The sequence below is a fragment of the Oncorhynchus tshawytscha genome, unplaced genomic scaffold, assembly GCF_018296145.1.
Source record: "Oncorhynchus tshawytscha isolate Ot180627B unplaced genomic scaffold, Otsh_v2.0 Un_contig_57_pilon_pilon, whole genome shotgun sequence".
Classification (NCBI taxonomy): domain Eukaryota; kingdom Metazoa; phylum Chordata; class Actinopteri; order Salmoniformes; family Salmonidae; genus Oncorhynchus; species Oncorhynchus tshawytscha.
In genome coordinates this window covers 585,770-606,058 of record NW_024609823.1, presented here as the reverse complement: position 1 = coordinate 606,058, position 20,289 = coordinate 585,770, and the positions used below count along the sequence as shown (strand labels likewise).

The window sequence follows — 20,289 nt, the reverse complement described above, 5'->3', positions numbered from 1 at the left end:
TTATAAGCATGCAAGATAAATGACCTGAAGATGGCGCCGACAGAGGGCTGCCTCGCTTCTAGTCCTTAGGATACTTTTCAGTTTTTTGTTTTTTTATGTATTATTTCTTACATTGTTAGCCCGGAAAATCGTATTATTTATTACATACAGCCGAGAAGAACTATTGGATATCAGAGCGACGTCAACTTACCAGCACTACGACCAGGAATACGACTTTCCCAAAGTGGATCCTTTGTCCGAACCACCCAGGGCATTTGAGCTGATTCCAGAGGCCAACCCAAAACAACGCCGCCGAAGAAGAGGTAGGCGGAGCGATCTTCAGGTCAGACTTCAGACGCCCGCACACCACCCACCGCTTCCAAGTATATTACTCGCTAATGTCCAGTCTCTAGATAACAAGGTATACGAAATTAGGGCAAGGGTTGCTTTCCAGAGAGACATCAGGGATTGTAACATACTCTGTTTCACGGAAACATGGCTCTCTTGGGATATGCTGTCGGAGTCAGTACAACCACCTGGAATCTTTGTGCGTCGCGTCGACAGGAATAAACATCTCTCCGGGAAGAAGGGCAAGGGTGTATGTTTCATGATTAACAACTCATGGTGTAATTGTAACAACATACAGGAACTCAAGTCCTTTTGTTCACCTGACCTAGAATTCCTTACAATCAAATGCAGACCGTATTATCTCCCAAGAGAATTTACTGTCACAGCCGTATATATAACCCCTCAAGCCGATACCACGACAGCCCTCAAGGAACTTCACTAGACTTTATGCAAACTGGAAACCATATATCCTGAGGCTGCAGTTATTGTAGCTGTGGATTTTAACAAAGCAAATTTGAGAACAAGACTACCTAAATTCTACCAACATATTGACTGTAGCACTTGCGCTGGAAAAATTTGACCACGACTCCATTTTGCTCCTCCCGTCCTATAGGCAGAAACTCAAACAGGATGTACCCGCGCTAAGGACTATTCAACGCTGGTCTGACCAATCAGAATCCGCGGACTGGGATATGTTCCTGGTAGCCTCAGAGAATAATATCGACGTATACGCTGATTCGGTGAGTGAGTTTATAAGGAAGTGTAGTGGCATACTGTGACTTAATACCTACCCTAACCAGAAACTGTGGAGAGATGGCGGCATTCGCGCAACACTGAAAGCGTGAACCACCACATTTAACCATGGAAAGGTGACTAGGAATATGGTCAAATACAAAAAGTGTAGTTATTCCCTCCGCAAGGCAATCATTCAAGCGAAATGTCAGTATAGAGACAAAGTGGAGTCGCAATTCAACGGCTCAGACATGAGACGTATGTGGCAGGGTCTACAGACAATCACGGACTACAAAAGGAAAACCAGCCACGTTAAGGACACCGACGTCTTGCTTCCAGTAAAACTAAAGTAAAACTTGCCCGCTTTGATGATAATACAGTGCCACCGACGCGACCCGCTACCAAGGACTGTGGACTTTCTTTCTCCGTGACCGACGTCAGACATTTAAACGTGTTAACCCTCGCAGGGCTGCCGGCCCAGACAGCATCCCTAGCTGCATACTCAGAGCATGCACAGACCAGCTGGCTGGTGTGTTTACGGACATATTCAATCTCTCCCTATCCCAGTCTGCTGTCCTCACATGCTTCAAGATGGCCACCATTGTTCCTGTACTCAGGAAGGCAAAGGTAACTGAACTAAATGACTATCGCCCCGTAGCATTCACTTCTGTCATCATGAAGTGCTTTGAGAGACTAGTCAAGGATCATATCACCTCCACCTTACCTGACACCGTAGACCCACTTCAATAGGTTCACAAACGATACAATCGCCATCACACTGCCCTAACCCATCTGGACAAGAGGAATACCTATGTAAGAATGCTGTTCATTGACTATAGCTCAGCATTCAACACCATAGTACCCTCCAAGCTCATCATTAAGCTTGAAGCCCTGGGTCTCAACCCCGCCCTGTGCATTTGGGTCCTGGACTTCCTGACGGGCCGCCCCCCCAGGTGTTGAAGGTAGGAAACAACATCTACACTTCACTGATCCTCAACACTGGGACAAGGCTGTGTGCTCAGCCCCCTCCTGTATTCCTTGTTCACCCATGACTGCCTGGCCTTGCACGCCTCCAACTCAATCATCAAGTTTGCAGACGACACAACAGTGGTAGGCTAGATTATCAACAATGACGAGACCGCCTACAGGGACGAGGTGAGGGCACTCGGAGTGTTGTGTCAGGAAAACAACCTTTCACTCAACGTCAACAAAACAAAGGAGATGATCGTTGACTTCAGGAAACAGCAGAGGGAGCACCCCCCTATCCACATCGTTGGGACAGCAGTGGAGAAGGTGGAAAGTTTTAAGTTACTCGGCGTACACGTCACAGACAAACTGAAATGGTCCTCCCACACAGTGTGATGTAGGCGGCACATGGCAACTGCACCACCCACAACCACAAGGCTCTCCAGAGGGAGGTGCGGTCTGCACAACGCATCACTGGGGGAAAACTACCTGCCCTCCAGGACACCTACAGCACCCAATATCACAGGAAGGCCAAAAAGATCATCAAGGACAACAATCACCCATTACTGCCTGTTCACCCTACTACCAACCAGAAGGCGAGGTCAGTACAGGGGCATCAAAAGCTGGGACAGAGAGACTGAAAAACAGCTTCTATCTCAAGGCCATTAGACTGTTAAACAGCCATCACTACTTTAATTAATGGATCACTAGTCACTTTAATAATGCCACTTTAATGATGTTTACATATTAACTTACCTTGCTCATCTCATATGTGTATATACTGTATTTGATACCTTCTATTGCATCTTGCCTATGCCGCTCTGTCATTGCTCATCCATATATTTAAATGTATATATTCTTATTCCATTCCTTTGTTTAAATTTGTGTGTATTAGGTAGTTGTTGTGGAATTGTTAGATGACATGTTAGATATTGCTGCACTGTCGGAACTAGAAGCAAAAGCATTTCACTACACTCACAATAACATCTGCTAACCCATGTGTATGTGACCAATAAAATGTGATTTAATTTGAAATCAACGTATAATATTGTTTTTGTAATGGGACTGCTGTTAAACAGAGTTTGCACTCTGAAGTCAACTTTATCTTTTGGTCTGATTATCCCACCGCTAGGCAGAGAAAAAGGGGGAGGAAGAGGAGGGCACTTCTTCAACATGGAGGACTGTGTGATCGCTGCCATGGGCCAGGAGTACATAGTGTGTCCCCAGCACACCAACCAGCCTGTGCCCCTTCAGGAGCTGGTCCCAGAGCTTTTCATGACCGACTTCCCCTCACGGTAACCTCTCACCTTTCCCCCTGACCCTTGACCTCTAAACCCTGACCTGTTGACCTATTAGCGCTGCGCGACTGTCCCCCCCAATATAGATGCTGTATCCCAATTCTCCTCCCTTCTCCTGAAGTGTGCACTTGCTCTACCCGTCATCGACATATAAGGATTGGTGTAACTATTGGCTGGAGGGAGTTTCCGTCATTATGAAATCCAATCGCACACTCAGCCAGACTCAGTGTAACTTCACAAGACGATGAGCCTGAGGAAGGCACGGCACAGATGGGCTAATCTTCTTCACATAGGGGTGAATCATGTCTTTCACTTAAGTCACATTTTCTCTTAGTCATTCATTGACGTCAATGGGAGACTAGTTTAAATGTATTCTCAAGTTGAAGTTAGGATGCCTGACGATTTGTAGATCAGTCATTCTGTGCTGAGCTTGGCTAGAACCGATTCTCTCCAACATGCTATCAAACTTGCGCTCACACACACACACACCCTCTGAACCACAAACCTCTTATCCCTAACCTTTGGCCCATCATCTGTCACTTTGACCCTTCACCTGTCACCCACACTCAGGCTGAGCTTTTGGTTATAACCGGGATAGATGGCTCTATTTAGTCAATAGGGACAACAAAAGATTGCCCTTGCACTGGGAGAAAAGATTTGTTTGGTTGATTGTTAATTTGTTTCACTCACTTAATGCTCACATTACTGACTAAATGAAACCAGGCCATTCTCACAGCACAAAAACACAGGATGTGTCCCAAATGGTACCCTATTCCCTATGTGGTGCTCTACCTCTGACCAGGGCCCGTAGTGCTCTACCTCTGACCAGGGCCCATAGTGCTCTACCTCTGACCAGGGCCCATAGTGCTCTACCTCTGACCAGGGCCCATAGTGCTTTACCTCTGACCAGGGCCCATAGTGCACTACCTCTGACCAGGGCCCATAGTGCTCTACCTCTGACCAGGGCCCATAGTGCTCTACCTCTGACCAGGGCCCATAGTGCACTACCTCTGACCAGGGCCCATAGTGCACTACCTCTGACCAGGGCCCATAGTGCACTACCTCTGACCAGGGCCCATAGTGCTCTACCTCTGACCAGGGCCCATAGTGCTCTACCTCTGACCAGGGCCCATCTGACCAGGGCCCATAGTGCTCTACCTCTGACCAGGGCCCATAGTGCTCTACCTCTGACCAGGGCCCATAGTGCACTACCTCTGACCAGGGCCCATAGTGCTCTACACTACCACTCTGACCAGGGCCCATAGTGCTCTACCTCTGACCAGGGCCCATACTGCACTACCTCTGACCAGGGCCCATAGTGCACTACCTCTGACCAGGGCCCATAGTGCACTACCTCTGACCAGGGCCCATAGTGCTCTACCTCTGACCAGGGCCCATAGTGCTCTACCTCTGACCAGGGCCCATAGTGCTCTACCTCTGACCAGGGCCCATAGTGCTCTACCTCTGACCAGGGCCCATAGTGCTCTACCTCTGACCAGGGCCCATAGTGCTCTACCTCTGACCAGGGCCCATAGTGCGCTACCTCTGACCAGGGCCCATAGTGCTCTACCTCTGACCAGGGCCCATAGTGCTCTACCTCTGACCAGGGCCCATAGTGCTCTATGTCTGACCAGGGCCCATAGTGCTCTACCTCTACCTTGTGTAGTACAGGGTCTTGTGGTTGTGGTGTCCTCCTGTAGTATTGTGTAGTACAGGGCCTTGTGGTTGTGGTGTCCTCCTGTAGTATTGTGTAGTACAGAGCTTTGTGGTTGTGGTGTCCTCCTGTAGTATTGTGTAGTACAGAGCTTTGTGGTTGTGGTGTCCTCCTGTAGTATTGTGTAGTACAGGGCCTTGTGGTTGTGGTGTCCTCCTGTAGTAACGTGTAGTACAGGGCCTTGTGGTTGTGGTGTCCTCCTGTAGTAACGTGTAGTACAGGGCCTTGTGGTTGTGGTGTCCTCCTGTAGTAATGTGTAGTACAGGGCCTTGTGGTTGTGGTGTCCTCCTGTAGTAATGTGTAGTACAGGGCCTTGTGGTTGTGGTGTCCTCCTGTAGTATAGTGTAGTACAGGGCCTTGTGGTTGTGGTGTCCTCCTGTAGTATTGTGTAGTACAGGGCCTTGTGGTTTCCTGCTGTGTTGATAGGAGTCTAGGAGTCTCCTTAGGCTCCTCACTGACAGGACTGTGACATGTACAGTATGGAACACACTGCAGACATAGATACTCTGTACACACACACTCGCATACAGAGGTACAGCAATCCTGCGCACGCACACACACACACACACCACACACACACACACACACACAGCTCTTCAAGGGTTTGGCTGCGTAATGAGTTTCAGTTGATTTCTCAACAGTGACCGCATCCGTTGATGTATTGTTTACCCTTAAGGCTAACCACACACACACACACACACACACACAGTGCTTGAGGGTTGATTACACAAGTATATCTCTGTGAAATACTACAGGCCGCTGCCGTATTTACTGTTCATGGGGCAACAATCACTCCCAAATATTTCTGATATCAGGAAACACATTTTAGTGCTGCTCTAAGACGAGAGATATTGACTAAATAATCACTTCCTCAAACACTGGTGCCACGAGTTGACATCAGCTAACACCACAGCTATGTACACACACACACACAGGAATGTGCACGCAAACATGGACACAGAACATACACACACACAGGAACGCACTCAAATACTCTGCTGTGTGACTCTGCTGAAATGCAATTTAAAGCATGTTTGAGATTAAATTGACCCTGAATAATGTTTCCCCCAGCCTTACATTCACATATGGGCCCTAGCAGGAAGTCAGCTCCAGGATAGATGGTCAACTCTGAGCAGTTGTGTCCCAAATGGCACTCTCTTCCCTATGTAGTGCACTACTTTTGACTGGCTTCCTGTCCAAATGAGTGCATTAAATAGATAGGGAAGGGGGTGCCATATGAGACACAGATTTGTGTTCATGATATGAAGAGGAAGCTAATAAGGACTTAGGAATGTTGCTATGGCGACTATAGCTTCAGCCCTATAGCAGAATGCAATACATAGAATCCTTTGTTGGACGTGTATGTTGCAGGTAGAGTTGAGGTTGGGATCAGGGAGGTAGCTGTAGTAATGTATGGTGCAGGTAGAGTTGAGGTTGGGATCAGGGAGGTAACTGTAGTAATGTATGTTGCAGGTAGAGTTGAGGTTGGGATCAGGGAGGTAGCTGTAGTAATGTATGGTGCAGGTAGAGTTGAGGTTGGGATCAGGGAGGTAGCTGTAGTAATGTATGGTGCAGGTAGAGTTGAGGTTGGGATCAGGGAGGTAGCTGTAGTAATGTATGGTGCAGGTAGAGTTGAGGTTGGGATCAGGGAGGAAGCTGTAGTAATGTATGGTGCAGGTAGAGTTGAGGTTGGGATCAGGGAGGTAGCTGTAGTAATGTATGGTGCAGGTAGAGTTGAGGTTGGGATCAGGGAGGTAGCTGTAGTAATGTATGGGGCAGGTAGAGTTGAGGTTGGGATCAGGGAGGTAGCTGTAGTAATGTATGTTGCATGTAGAGTTGAGGTTGGGATCAGGGAGGTAGCTGTAGTAATGTATGGTGCAGGTAGAGTTGAGGTTGGGATCAGGGAGGTAGCTGTAATAATGTATGGGGCAGGTAGAGTTGAGGTTGGGATCAGGGAGGTAGCTGTAGTAATGTATGGTGCAGGTAGAGTTGAGGTTGGGATCAGGGAGGTAGCTGTAGTAATGTATGGTGCAGGTAGAGTTGAGGTTGGGATCAGGGAGGTAGCTGTAGTAATGTATGGTGCAGGTAGAGTTGAGGTTGGGATCAGGGAGGTAGCTGTAGTAATGTATGGTGCAGGTAGAGTTGAGGTTGGGATCAGGGAGGTAGCTGTAGTAATGTATGGTGCAGGTAGAGTTGAGGTTGGGATCAGGGAGGAAGCTGTAGTAATGTATGGTGCAGGTAGAGTTGAGGTTGGGATCAGGGAGGTAGCTGTAGTAATGTATGGTGCAGGTAGAGTTGAGGTTGGGATCAGGGAGGTAGCTGTAGTAATGTATGGTGCAGGTAGAGTTGAGGTTGGGATCAGGGAGGTAACTGTAGTAATGTATGGGGCAGGTAGAGTTGAGGTTGGGATCAGGGAGGTAGCTGTAGTAATGTATGGTGCAGGTAGAGTTGAGGTTGGGATCAGGGAGGTAACTGTAGTAATGTATGGGGCAGGTAGAGTTGAGGTTGGGATCAGGGAGGTAGCTGTAGTAATGTATGGTGCAGGTAGAGTTGAGGTTGGGATCAGGGAGGTAGCTGTAGTAATGTATGGTGCAGGTAGAGTTGAGGTTGGGATCAGGGAGGTAGCTGTAGTAATGTATTGTGCATGTGTTGACATCCAGGAGGTAGAGTTGAGGTTAGGATCAGGGAGGTAGCTATAGTAATGTATGGTGCATGTAGAGTTGAGGTTGGGATCAGGGAGGTAACTGTAGTAATGTATGGTGCATGTGTTGATGTCCAGGAGGTAGAGTTGAGGTTAGGATCAGGGAGGTAGCTATAGTAATGTATGGTGCATGTAGAGTTGAGGTTGGGATCAGGGAGGTAGCTATAGTAATGTATGGTGCATGTGTTGATGTCCAGGAGGTAGAGTTGAGGTTGGGATCAGGGAGGTAGCTATAGTAATGTATGGTGCATGTGTTGATGTCCAGGAGGTAGAGTTGAGGTTAGGATCAGGGAGGTAGCTATAGTAATGTATGGTGCATGTGTTGATGTCCAGGAGGTAGAGTTGAGGTTAGGATCAGGGAGGTAGCTATAGTAATGTATGGTGCATGTGTTGATGTCCAGGAGGTAGAGTTGAGGTTGGGATCAGGGAGGTAGCTATAGTAATGTATGGTGCATGTGTTGATGTCCAGGAGGTAGAGTTGAGGTTAGGATCAGGGAGGTAACTGTAGTAATGTATGGTGCAGGTAGAGTTGAGGTTAGGATCAGGGAGGTAGCTATAGTAATGTATGGTGCATGTGTTGATGTCCAGGAGGTAGAGTTGAGGTTGGGATCAGGGAGGTAGCTATAGTAATGTATGGTGCATGTGTTGATGTCCAGGAGGTAGAGTTGAGGTTGGGATCAGGGAGGTAGCTATAGTAATGTATGGTGCATGTGTTGATGTCCAGGAGGTAGAGTTGAGGTTGGGATCAGGGAGGTAGCATGTTAAAAACATTTAATGAGCAAGCCTTCCTTCTTTTTGGATATTTTCACAGGTATTGTTAACAAACACGCCCAGATAAAGAAAATGAGAATTAAAAACAGGTTCGGCCCCTGGTTCGACCGTGATCTGGAGTTATTCCACCACAATAATTGCATTTGGCGTAAGGCTCTGCACACACATACTCAGGCTGACTGGTTCTTGTTCAGGCAAATGAGAAATAAGTGCACTCAGGCTATCCGGAAGACCAAAGTTAATTACTTCAAGGAGCAGTTCTCTCTCTGTGGGTCTAATCCCAAGAAGTTCTGGAAAACAGTTAAAGACCTGGAGAATAAACCCTCCTCATCACAGCTGCCCATGTCCCTTAATGTTGATGATGTGGTTGTTACTGACAAGAAGCACATGGCTGAGCTCTTTAATCACCACTTCATTAAGTCAGGATTCCTATTTGACTCAGCCATGCCTCCTTGCCCGTCCAACATTTCCTCATCTCCTACCCCTTCTAATGCTACTAGTCCCAATGCTCCTCCCTCTTTTTCCCTGCCCCGCTACAAACTTTCTCCCTGCAGTTGGTCACTGAGTCTGAGGTGCTAAGGGAGCTCCTTAAACTTGATCCTTTCTTGTTTATGGTTGCAGCCCCTATCATCACCAAGCCTATCTCCAACCTTTTTAACCTCTCTCCTCTCGGGGGAGGTTCCCATTGCTTGGAAGGCAGCCACGGTGCGTCCTTTATTTAAAGGGGAGATCAAGCTGATCCTAACTGTTCTAGGTCAATTTCTATTTTGCCCTGTGTATCAAAAGTGTTGGAAACTGACTGGCTTCATTGATGTCTATAGTATTCTCTCTCGTATGCAATCAGGTTTCCGCTCAGGTTATGGATGTGTCACTGCATCCTCAAAGGTCATAAATTATGTCTCTGAGGGGTCTTTGGCCTGGTTTGCTAACTACCTCTCTCAAAGAGTGCAGTGTATAAAGTCAGAACATCTGCTGTCTCAGCCACTGCCTGTCACCAAGGGAGTTTATTTATTTATTTAACCTTTATTTAAAGAGGAGCGACCCAGGATGTGTGTGCTTTGGGGACCTTTAACAGAATGTGACTGGCAGAACACAAGGGAGTACCCCAAGTCTCGATCCTAGGCCCCACGCTCTTCTCAATTTACATCAACAATATAGTTCAGGCAATAAGAAGCTCTCATCCATTTATATGCAGATAATACAGTCTTATACTCAGCTGGCTCCTCCCCAGATGTTGTGTTAAACACTCTACAACAAAGCTTTCTTAGTGTCCAACAAGCTTTCTCTGCCCTTAACCTTGTTCTGAACACCTCCAAAACAAAGGTCATGTGGTTTGGTAAGAAGAATGGCCCTCTTCGCACAGGGGTTATTACTACCTCTGAGGGTTTAGAGCTTGAGGTAGTCACCACATACAAGTACTTGGGAGTATAGATAGACGGTCCACTGTCCTTCTCTCAGCACATATTAAAGCTGCAGGATAAGGTTAAATCTAGACTTGGTTTCCTCTATCGTAATCACTCCTCTTTCACCTCAGCTGCCAAACTAACCCTGATTCAGATGACCATCCTATCCATGCTAGATTACGGAGACATCATTTATAGATCGGTAGGTAAGGGTGCTCTCGAGCGGCTAGATGTTCTTTACCATTCGGCCATCAGATTTGCCACCAATGCTCCTTATAGGACACATCACTGCACTCTATACTCCTCTGTAAACTGGTCATCTCTGTATACCCGTCGCAAGACCCACTGGTTGATGCTTATTTATAAAACCCTCTTAGGCCTCATTCCCCCTTATCTGAGATAACTACTGCAGGCCTCATCCTCCACATACAACACCTGTTCTGCCAGTCACATTCTGTTCAAGGTCCCCAAACCACACACATCCCTGGGTCGCTCCTCTTTTCACTTTGCTGCAGCTATCGACTGGAACAAGCTGCAACAAACACTCAAACTGGACAGTTTTATCTCCATCTCTTCATTCAAAGATACAATCATGGACCCTCTTACTGACAGTTGTGGCTGCTTTGTGTGATGTATTGTTGTCTCTACCTTCTTTCCCTTTGTGCAGTTGTCTGTGCCCAATGTTTGTACTATGTTTTGTGCTGCTACCATGTTGTACTACTACCATGTTGCTGCCATGTTGTGTTGCTACCATGTTGTTGTCATGTTGTGTAGCTACCATGTTGTTGTCATGTTGTGTAGCTACCATGTTGTACTACTACCATGTTGTTGTCATGTTGTGTAGCTACCATGTTGTCATGTTGTGTTGCTACCATGTTGTACTACTACCATGTTGCTGTCATGTTGTGTAGCTACCATGTTGTTGTCATGTTGTGCTGCTACCATGTTGTGCTACTACCATGTTGCTGCCATGTTGTGTTGCTACCATGTTGTTGTCATGTTGTGCTGCTACCATGTTGTACTACTACCATGTTGCTGCCATGTTGTGTTGCTACCATGTTGTTGTCATGTTGTGTAGCTACCATGTTGTTGTCATGTTGTGTAGCTACCATGTTGTTGTCATGTTGTGTAGCTACCATGTTGTGTAGCTACCATGTTGTTGTCATGTTGTGCTGCTACCATGTTGTACTACTACCATGTTGCTGCCATGTTGTGTTGCTACCATGTTGTTGTCATGTTGTGTTGCTACCATGTTGCTGCCATGTTGTGTTGCTACCATGTTGTTGTCATGTTGTGTAGCTACCATGTTGTTGTCATGTTGTGCTGCTACCATGTTGTACTACTACCATGTTGTTGTCATGTTGTGTTGCTACCATGTTGCTGCCATGTTGTGTTGCTGCCATGTTGTTGTCATGTTGTGTTGCTACCATGTTGTTGTCATGTTGTGTTGCTACCATGTTGTTGTCATGTTGTGTAGCTACCATGCTGTGTTGTCATGTTGTGCTGCTACCATGCTGTGTTGTCATGTTGTGCTGCTACCATGTTGTTGTCATGTTGTACTACTACCATGTTGCTGCCATGTTGTGTTGCTACCATGTTGTTGTCATGTTGTGTAGCTACCATGCTGTGTTGACATGTGTTGCTGCTGTGCAATTTTGTTGTCTTAGGTCTCTCTTTATGTAGTGTTGTGGAGTCGTGATGTGTGTTTTGTGCTATATTTTTATTTGTAATCCCAGCTCCCTTCCCCGCAGGAGGCCTTTTGCCTTTTGGTAGGCCGTCATTGTTGATAAAAATGTGTTCTTAACTGACATGCCTAATGTAGTTAAATAAAGGTTAAATAAAAATAAATGCTGAAAGATGGTGATTACATTAGTGATGGATAGTGAGGCTTTGTGTGTACTGTATGAGGTATACATAGTATCATGTACTCTATGAGGTATACATAGTATCATGTACTCTATGAGGTATACATAGTATCATGTACTCTATGAGGTATACATAGTATCATGTACTCTATGAGGTATACATAGTATCATGTACTCTATGAGGTATACATAGTATCATGTACTCTATGAGGTATACATAGTATCATGTACTCTATGAGGTATACATAGTATCATGTACTCTATGAGGTATACATAGTATCATGTACTCTATGAGGTATACATAGTATCATGTACTGTATGAGGTATACATAGTATCATGTACTGTATGAGGTATACATAGTATCATGTACTGTATGAGGTATACATAGTATCATGTACTCTATGAGGTATACATAGTATCATGTACTGTATGAGGTATACATAGTATCATGTACTCTATGAGGTATACATAGTATCATGTACTCTATGAGGTATACATAGTATCATGTACTGTATGAGGTATACATAGTATCATGTACTCTATGAGGTATACATAGTATCATGTACTCTATGAGGTATACATAGTATCATGTACTCTATGAGGTATACATAGTATCATGTACTCTATGAGGTATACATAGTATCATGTACTCTATGAGGTATACATAGTATCATGTACTCTGAGGTATACATAGTATCATGTACTCTGAGGTATACATAGTATCATGTACTCTATGAGGTATACATAGTATCATGTACTCTATGAGGTATACATAGTATCATGTACTCTATGAGGTATACATAGTATCATGTACTCTATGAGGTATACATAGTATCATGTACTGTATGGGGTATACATAGTATCATGTACTGTATGAGGTATACATTGTGTTATATTGGTTGTTTCTGTAGAAGAACCAGCTGGAGTGTGTTTATAATGTTTGTGTGTGTGATATGCATAACATAATACTGTGTGTGTGTGTGTGTGTGTGTGTGTGTGTGTGTAGGTTGTTCCTAGAGAAGGCCCAGTTGGAGTGTAGTGAGGAGGAGAGTGATATCCTGGGCCAGGGGGGCAGTGGAACTATCATCTATAGAGCCTGTTACCGTGGCCAACCAGTCGCCATCAAACGCTTTCACTTCAAGAAGTGCAGGCAGCAGACCATCAGCAGTGGTACAGGTAACACACAAACACACATTCCCTTGGAGTCACACACACACGTGTAAAGAGTGAACACGCACAGGTATATTTGCATACCGATAAAGGTTTTACAATAGAAAATAAAGAAGTAACTTGCAGGTAGGTGGACATTGTAGAAAGGTCCAGTTCTTCTATGATCTAAGATGCACTTCATGGCCAAAAGTATGTGGACAGCGGCTCGTCAAACATCTCATTCTAAAATCATGGGTATTAATATGGAGTTGGTCTCCCCTTTTCTGCTCTAATACCACTCTTCTAGGAAGGCTGTTCACTAGATATTGGAACATTGCTGCAGGGACATGCTTCCATTCAGACACGAGCATTAGTGAGGTCAGGCGCTGATGTTGCGTGATTAGGCCTGGCTTGAAGTCGGCGTTCCAATTCATTCCACAGGTGTTCGATGGGGTTGAGGACAGGGTCATGCTGGAACAGGAAATGGCCTTCCCCAGACTGTTGCCACAAAGTTGGAAGCACAGAGTCATCTAGATTAGAATGTCATTGTATGCTGTAGCGTTATGATTTCCCTTCACTGGAACTAAGGGGCCCAAACCATGAAAAACAGGCACTATGCATTCTCCTGGCATCCGCCAAACCCATATTCATCCATCAGATTGTCAGATGGTGAAGCGTGATTCATCACTCCAGAGAACGTGTTTCCACAGCTCCAGAGTCCAATGGCGGTGAGCTTTACTCCTCTCCAGCCGACGCTTGGCATTGCGCATGGTGATCTTAGGTTTGTGTGCGGCCGCTCGGCTCCCGACGAACAGTTATTGTGTTGACGTTGCTTCCAGAGGCAGTTTGGTACTCGGTAGTGAGTGTTGCAACCGAGGACAGACCATTTTTACTTCCTACACGCTTCAGCACTCGGTGGTCCTGTTCTGTGAGCTTATGTGGTCTACCACTTCACGCCTGAACCATTGTTGCTCATAGATGTTTCCACTTCACAACAACAGCACTTACAGTTGACCAGGGCAACTCTAAACAGGGCAGAAATTTGATCAACTGACTTGTTGGAAAGATGGCATCCTATGACGGTGCCACGTTGAAAGTCACTGAGCTCATCAGTACAGGCCATTATACTGCCAATGTTTGTCTATGGTGATTGCATGGCTGTGTGCTCGATTTTATACACCGGTCAGCAATGGGTGTGAAGTGGTGTCCACATAGTTTTGGCCATGTAGTGTATACCTACTATCGCCCACGCTACCACTGGCTCTAAGCCAGCTTTGAACAAATGGAACTGTTGTGTGTGTGTGTGGAGATATCCTTGAGTTATCGTCTCTCTCTTTAAGGGCCTTGTTCATGGAACGATATTGCAGCTCTTAATCCTGATATCTATTTTCTCATCCTGACACTGTTCTCCTCTCTCTCTTCCCTCTCTCTCTCCTCCCCTCTCTCTTCTCCTCTCCTCTCTTCTCCCCTCTCTCTTCTCTCCTCTCCTCTCTTCTCCCCTCTCTCTTCTCCCCTCTCTCTCTCCCCTCTCTCTTCTCCCCCTCTCTTCTCCCCCTCTCTTCTCCCCCTCTCTCTTCTCCCCTCCCCTCTCTCTCCCCCTTCTCACCTCCCCCTCCCTCTCTCTCTCTCCCCTGTCTCTTCTCCCCTCTCTCTTCTCTCCTCCCCTCTTCATCTTCTGTCTCCTCTCTTTGTTTCATTCTGTCTTCTCTGTATCCCTGACAGTGATAAAAACTTTCTCTGTGCAGGCTCTGAGGATTCCTCATGATCTTCTCTTCCCATCTGTTCATCCCTCTCATCCCCTGTCCTTTTCTCTTCCCATCTCATTTCTGCTCCTGTCCTGTCTCCCCAGGCTGTGATAAGGACTGTCTGCGTGTGTCCCAAATGACTCCCTATTCAGAGCCCTATGGGCCCTGGTCTGACCTAGTGCACTGTAAAGGTACTAGGGTTCCATTTGGGACACCCCCTCTCTCATCATCATCATCTATCACCCTGGTGCTGCTCTCCTCCCTCCTCTCCTCCCTCCTCTCCTCACTCCTCTCCTCCCTCCTCTCCTTACTCCTCTCCTTACTCCTCTCCTTCCCCCTCTCCTGCCTCCTCTCCTGCCTCCTCTCCTGCCTCCTCCCTCCTCTTCCTCTCCTCCTCCTCTCCTCCTCCTTCCTCCCTCCCCCCTCCTCCTCTCCTCTCCTGCCTCCTCCCCTCCTGCCTCCTCTCCCTCTTCTCCTCTCTCCTCCTCCTCTCCTCCCTCCTTTCCTCCTGCCTCTCTCCCTCACTCTTCTCCTCCCTCCTCTCCTCCCTCACCTCCTGCCTCCTCTCCTCACTCCTCTCCTCCTCTCCCCTCCTGCCTCCTCTCCTCACTCTTCTCCTCCCTCCTTTCCTCCCTCCCTCCTGCCTCTTCTCCTCCCTCTTCTCCTCCCCTCCTCTCCTTCCTCCTCCTCTCTCTCCTCCCTCCCCCTTTCCTCCTCCTCTCTCCTCCTCCCTCTTCTCTCCTCCCTCCCCTCCTGCCTCCTCTCCTCACTCCTCTCCTCCCTCCTCTCCTCCCCCCCTCCTCCTCCTCCTCCCTCCCTCCTTCTCCTCCCTCCCCTCCTGCCTCCTCTCCTCCTCTTCTCCTCCCTCTTCTCCTCCCTCCTCTCTCTCTCCCTCCCCTCCTGCCTCCTCTCCTCCTCCTCTCCTCCTCCTCCTCCCCTCCTCTCCTCCTCTCCTCCCTCCTCCCCCCCTCCTGCCTCCCCTCTCCTCACTCCTCTCCTCCCTCCTCTCCTCCCTCCCCTCCCCTCCTCCCTCCCCTCCTCCCTCCCCCTCCTGCCTCCTCTCCTCACTCTTCTCCTCCCTCCTCTCCTCCCTCCCCTCCTCTCCTCCCTCCCCTCCTCCCTCCCCTCCTCCTCCTCCTCCTCTCCTCTCCCTCCCTCCTCTCCTGCCTCCTCCTCCCTCCTCTTCTCCTCACTCTCCTCTCCTCCCTCCTCTCCTCCCTCCCCTCCTGCCTCCTCTCCTCACTCTTCTCCTCACTCTTCTCCTCCCTCCTCTCCTCCCTCCCCTCCTGCCTCCTCTCCTCACTCTTCTCCTCACTCTTCTCCTGCCTCCTCCCTCCTCCCTCCCTCCTCCTCCTCCTCCCTCCTCTCTCCCTCCCCTCCTGCCTCCCTCCTCACTCTTCTCCTCACTCTTCTCCTCCTCTTCCTCCTCCCTCCTCTCCTCCTCTTCTCCCTCCCCTCCTGCCTCCTCTCCTCACTCTTCTCCTCCTCTTCTCCTCCCTCCTCTCCTCCCTCCCCTCCTGCCTCCTCTCCTCCCTCCCCTCCTGCCTCCTCCCTCCTCTCCTCCCTCCCCTCCTGCCTCCTCTCCTCCCTCCTCTCCTCCTCCTACCCCCCTCCTGCCTCCTCCCTCCTCTCCTCCCGCCCCTCCTGCCTCCTCTCCTCACTCTTCTCCTCACTCCTCTCATCCCTTTTCTCCTGTCTCCTTTCGTTCCTCTCTGCCTTGTCCATAGCAGAGGCTGAATCATCTCTTTCTCTCTCTTCTATCTCATCTTTTCTTTCCCCTTCTCTTGTCTTCTTGTCCCTTAGACAGCCTTTTCTCTCACATTCCTGTATCTTGTACTTGTACTGACATTATCATGCTTATTGTCTACCCTCATTGGCCCTGCTGTATCAATATACCATGGATTTAAGGTTTTTATGACTGTTTTTGTGCTTATGAAAAGCGCATACAAACTTTAACAAGTATTTGATTGTCTGCTCAAGCTACTGAACGTTTATTAAATACTGAAATTATTGAAAATAATTGCTCACGCAGAAGATTTCTGTAATATGAAAACATTTTGCTGCTCACGATTGACACAATGGGACTCATTTATCAGAATATTAGGATTGCTTGGGTTGTGTGGACACGTTATCTAAACTGTGACGTTACATAAACGCCTCGGCCACACGTTGGCAACACTCTGAAAGGTTGCAGACTTTCTCTGTTAGGAAAACAGCAATTGATCAGCCACGTCTGGCAACACTGAGGACGCTTACACTTCTTCTGTTAGGAAAACAGCAATTGATCAGCCACGTCTGGCAACACTGAGGACGCTTACACTTCTTCTGTTAGGAAAACAGCAATTGATCAACCACGTCTGGCAACACTGAGGACGCTTACACTTCTTCTGTTAGGAAAACAGCAATTAATCAACCACGTCTGGCAACACTGAGAACGCTTACACTTCTTCTGTTAGGAAAACAGCAATTGATCAGCCACGTCTGGCAACACTGAGGACGCTTACACTTCTTCTGTTAGGAAAACAGCAATTGATCAGCCACGTCTGGCAACACTGAGGACGCTTACACTTCTTCTGTTAGGAAAACAGCAATTGATCAGCCACGTCTGGCAACACTGAGGACGCTTACACTTCTTCTGTTAGGAAAACAGCAATTGATCACCACGTCTGGCAAACTGAACAGTAACACTTCTTCTGTTAAAAACAGCAATTGATCATTGTACTGAGGACGCTTACACTTCTTCTGTTAGGAAAACAGCAATTGATCAGCAGCTGGCAACAGCTGAGGAGCTTACACTTCTTCTGTTTAGGGGAACAGCAATTGATCAGCCAGTTGGCAACACTGAGCCAACTTCTTCTGTTAGGAGATCTGTGATAGGAAAACAGCAATTGATCAGCCACGTGACATCACCAGGGACTCAATGGAACTGTTACGACATCCTGCTCCATGGAATAAGAAAATGCTGACTCCTCGTTTCTGTGTTCGGCCAGTCAGCACATTTTGTTTGTAAAATGTCAGTCCATTTACGAGTGTGTGTGTGTGTGTGTGTGTGTGTGATACAATCGATGTGATCGAGGACAAATGGTTTAATGTCCCAGGGACAGGAGATGCTCAATAATCACTTTTATTTCCCTATTGTTTACAATTGAATTACGTTCTGGTTGTATCAGTCAAGCGGTCAAATTCAATCAACAGCCCCATCCCTCCGAGAGAAGCAGTTCATTCCACAGCTTTCGAAAGAGACCCCACCCCCTATCTTTGCCAAACTGAAAAGGTGCACACCGCCACCTACTGTGCTGGACTGTGTATAGTCTGAGCAGGTATAAAGCCAGGGTTGTCACCTACTGTGCTGGACTGTGTATAGTCTGAGCAGGTATAAAGCCAGGGTTGTCACCTACAGTGCTGGACTGTGTATCGTCTGAGCAGGTATAAAGCCAGGGTTGTCACCTACTGTGCTGGACTGTGTATAGTCTGAGCAGGTATAAAGCCAGGGTTGTCACCTACTGTGCTGGACTGTGTATAGTCTGAGCAGGTATAAAGCCAGGGTTGTCACCTACTGTGCTGGACTGTGTATAGTCTGAGCAGGTATAAAGCCAGGGTTGTCACCTACTGTGCTGGACTGTGTATCGTCTGAGCAGGTATAAAGCCAGGGTTGTCACCTACTGTGCTGGACTGTGTATAGTCTGAGCAGGTATAAAGCCAGGGTTGTCACCTACTGTGCTGTACTGTGTATAGTCTGAGCAGGTATAAAGCCAGGGTTGTCACCTACTGTGCTGGAATGTGTATAGTCTGAGCAGGTATAAAGCCAGGGTTGTCACCTACTGTGCTGTACTGTGTATAGTCTGAGCAGGTATAAAGCCAGGGTTGTCACCTACAGTGCTGGACTGTGTATAGTCTGAGCAGGTATAAAGCCAGGGTTGTCACCTACAGTGTTGGACTGTTTGCTCAGGTCAGGAGTAGCCTATAATTAATTGGCTGATCCCTCCTGCAGACCAGGATAGAATTCTGCAATCCAGTTGACTACTTTAAAATGGTGAAACCCATAAGGGTGCTGCCAATGTTAAAACGGGCTTTGTGACAAGGGTTCACTCATAAAGGCATCCTAAAGGCCAGAAGAGGGGTTCACTCATAAAGGCCTAAAGGCTAGACGAGGGGTTCACTCATAAAGGCCTCCTAAAGGCTAGACGAGAGGTTCACTCATAAAGGCTAGACGAGGGGTTCACTCATAAAGGCCTCCTAAAGGCCAGACGAGAGGTTCACTCATAAAGGCCTCCTAAAGGCTAGATGAGAGGTTCACTCATAAAGGCCTCCTAAAGGCCAGACGAGGGGTTCACTCATAAAGGCCTCCTAAAGGCCAGACGAGGGGTTCACTCATAAAGGCCTCCTAAAGGCCAGACAAGGGGTTCACTCATAAAGGCCTCCTAAAGGCCAGACGAGGGGTTCACTTATAAAGGCCTCCTAAAGGCCAGACGAGGGATTCACTTATAAAGGCCTCCTAAAGGCCAGACGAGGGGTTCACTCATAAAGGCCTCCGAAAGGCCAGACGAGAGGTTCACTCAGCAGGGTGATAGATGGTGATACTATCTGATCCTTAATAATGCTTCTTATAATTGGATTTGTCACAATGTGTTACCCAGCAGCTTAGATCTAAGCCACAAAGTGCCAGCAGATAATACAGCCATTCCCTTGGTAAGAAGAGATCATAAGATATGAGATTAAAGGGGCATCATCTAAAATGAAGCCCCCTTAAGGAAGCAAGGCGAATTGCAACAACGCAGCCTGAATTCAAACAACTCTCCCCCCTCCCTCACAACCTCAGTGGAGACTTGCTTTTGAGTCTCTTACTTTCAGTTTTGTCCACAAGCTTCAAACAGCTGAAAATACTATGTATTGTTATTGAAAAGACATTTCGCAGCGGTTTAGATGGTACATAAACTGAAATTAAGCGACCAATGTAGGTTTTTACCAACCAGGAAATGGCAGCCTTTACCAACCAGGGTGCAGCCTTCCAATTTGACAACAAAAGACAGACCAGCTTTGGTTGAAAAATAGGAAGGCTGCACCATAAGAATGCAATTATGTATCAGAATGCATTTATTTTTTTGTATATACATCACTTTGTTTATATTGTGAAACACTTATCATTCCACACTTAGGGCAGACATTTTCTAAAATGACAATGCTGAACCTCCACCCATACACACAACCATGTTGAAATAGCAGCCTATTGAGGTGTGTGTGGGTATATCCTATCCTTAAAAGAGAGACATGTAAAAAAAAACAAAACAACAACAACGAAAAATATATATATATATATTTGGGCTTAGTTGTGGTCAGTTTGCAGTGTTCAAATTCTTATGATTATTTTCCGTCCCCTATTTTCCGACCATTCGCTCTGACAAAAATCGTCCTGTTGCTGAAGCTAGTTTCCAACCCCTGGTGTGGAGGTTGAGTACAGCGCTGTCGAAACCAGAAACCTAATACTTCTCATTAGCCTTTATGGAAAGAGAGAGGGACGCCGGCACAGCAGGCACCTGTAACCAAAACCATTAACACACACGTGTCAACACACACACATGTCAACATATATATACACACACACACACACACACACACA

General features: G+C 47.1%; 2 protein-coding genes across 5 annotated transcripts in view; both read left to right on the top strand.

The window, feature by feature from the left end:
- The window catches only part of lrrk1 (leucine-rich repeat kinase 1), a 141,847-nt gene that overhangs the window by 79,955 nt on the left and 41,603 nt on the right, over nt 1-20,289 (top strand). Inside the window, exons 25-26 of the mRNA XM_042319031.1 lie at nt 3,158-3,320; nt 12,785-12,954. Of these exons, the coding sequence (XP_042174965.1) occupies nt 3,158-3,320; nt 12,785-12,954 (333 nt within the window). The remainder of the gene's footprint in view (nt 1-3,157; nt 3,321-12,784; nt 12,955-20,289) is intronic.
- Nucleotides 4,921-8,755, top strand: LOC121846116. Of its 4 annotated transcripts, none has more exons than XM_042319044.1 (2): nt 4,921-7,830; nt 7,882-8,755. In XM_042319044.1, the coding sequence occupies exon 1, from the start codon at nt 6,447-6,449 to the stop codon at nt 7,728-7,730; it is 1,284 nt and encodes a 427-aa protein (XP_042174978.1). In that variant the 5' UTR covers nt 4,921-6,446; the 3' UTR covers nt 7,731-7,830; nt 7,882-8,755. The 4 variants fall into 4 exon arrangements, with proteins under 4 accessions (XP_042174978.1, XP_042174980.1, XP_042174981.1 ...); XM_042319046.1 differs by having other exon boundaries at nt 4,921-7,845; nt 7,897-8,755; XM_042319047.1 differs by having other exon boundaries at nt 4,921-8,006; nt 8,262-8,755.

What these genes read in the sequence shown, in the direction of transcription:
- LOC121846116 (XM_042319044.1), top strand. Translation starts at nt 6,447, where the DNA reads ATGTATGGTGCAGGTAGAGTTGAGGTTGGGATCAGGGAGGTAACTGTA.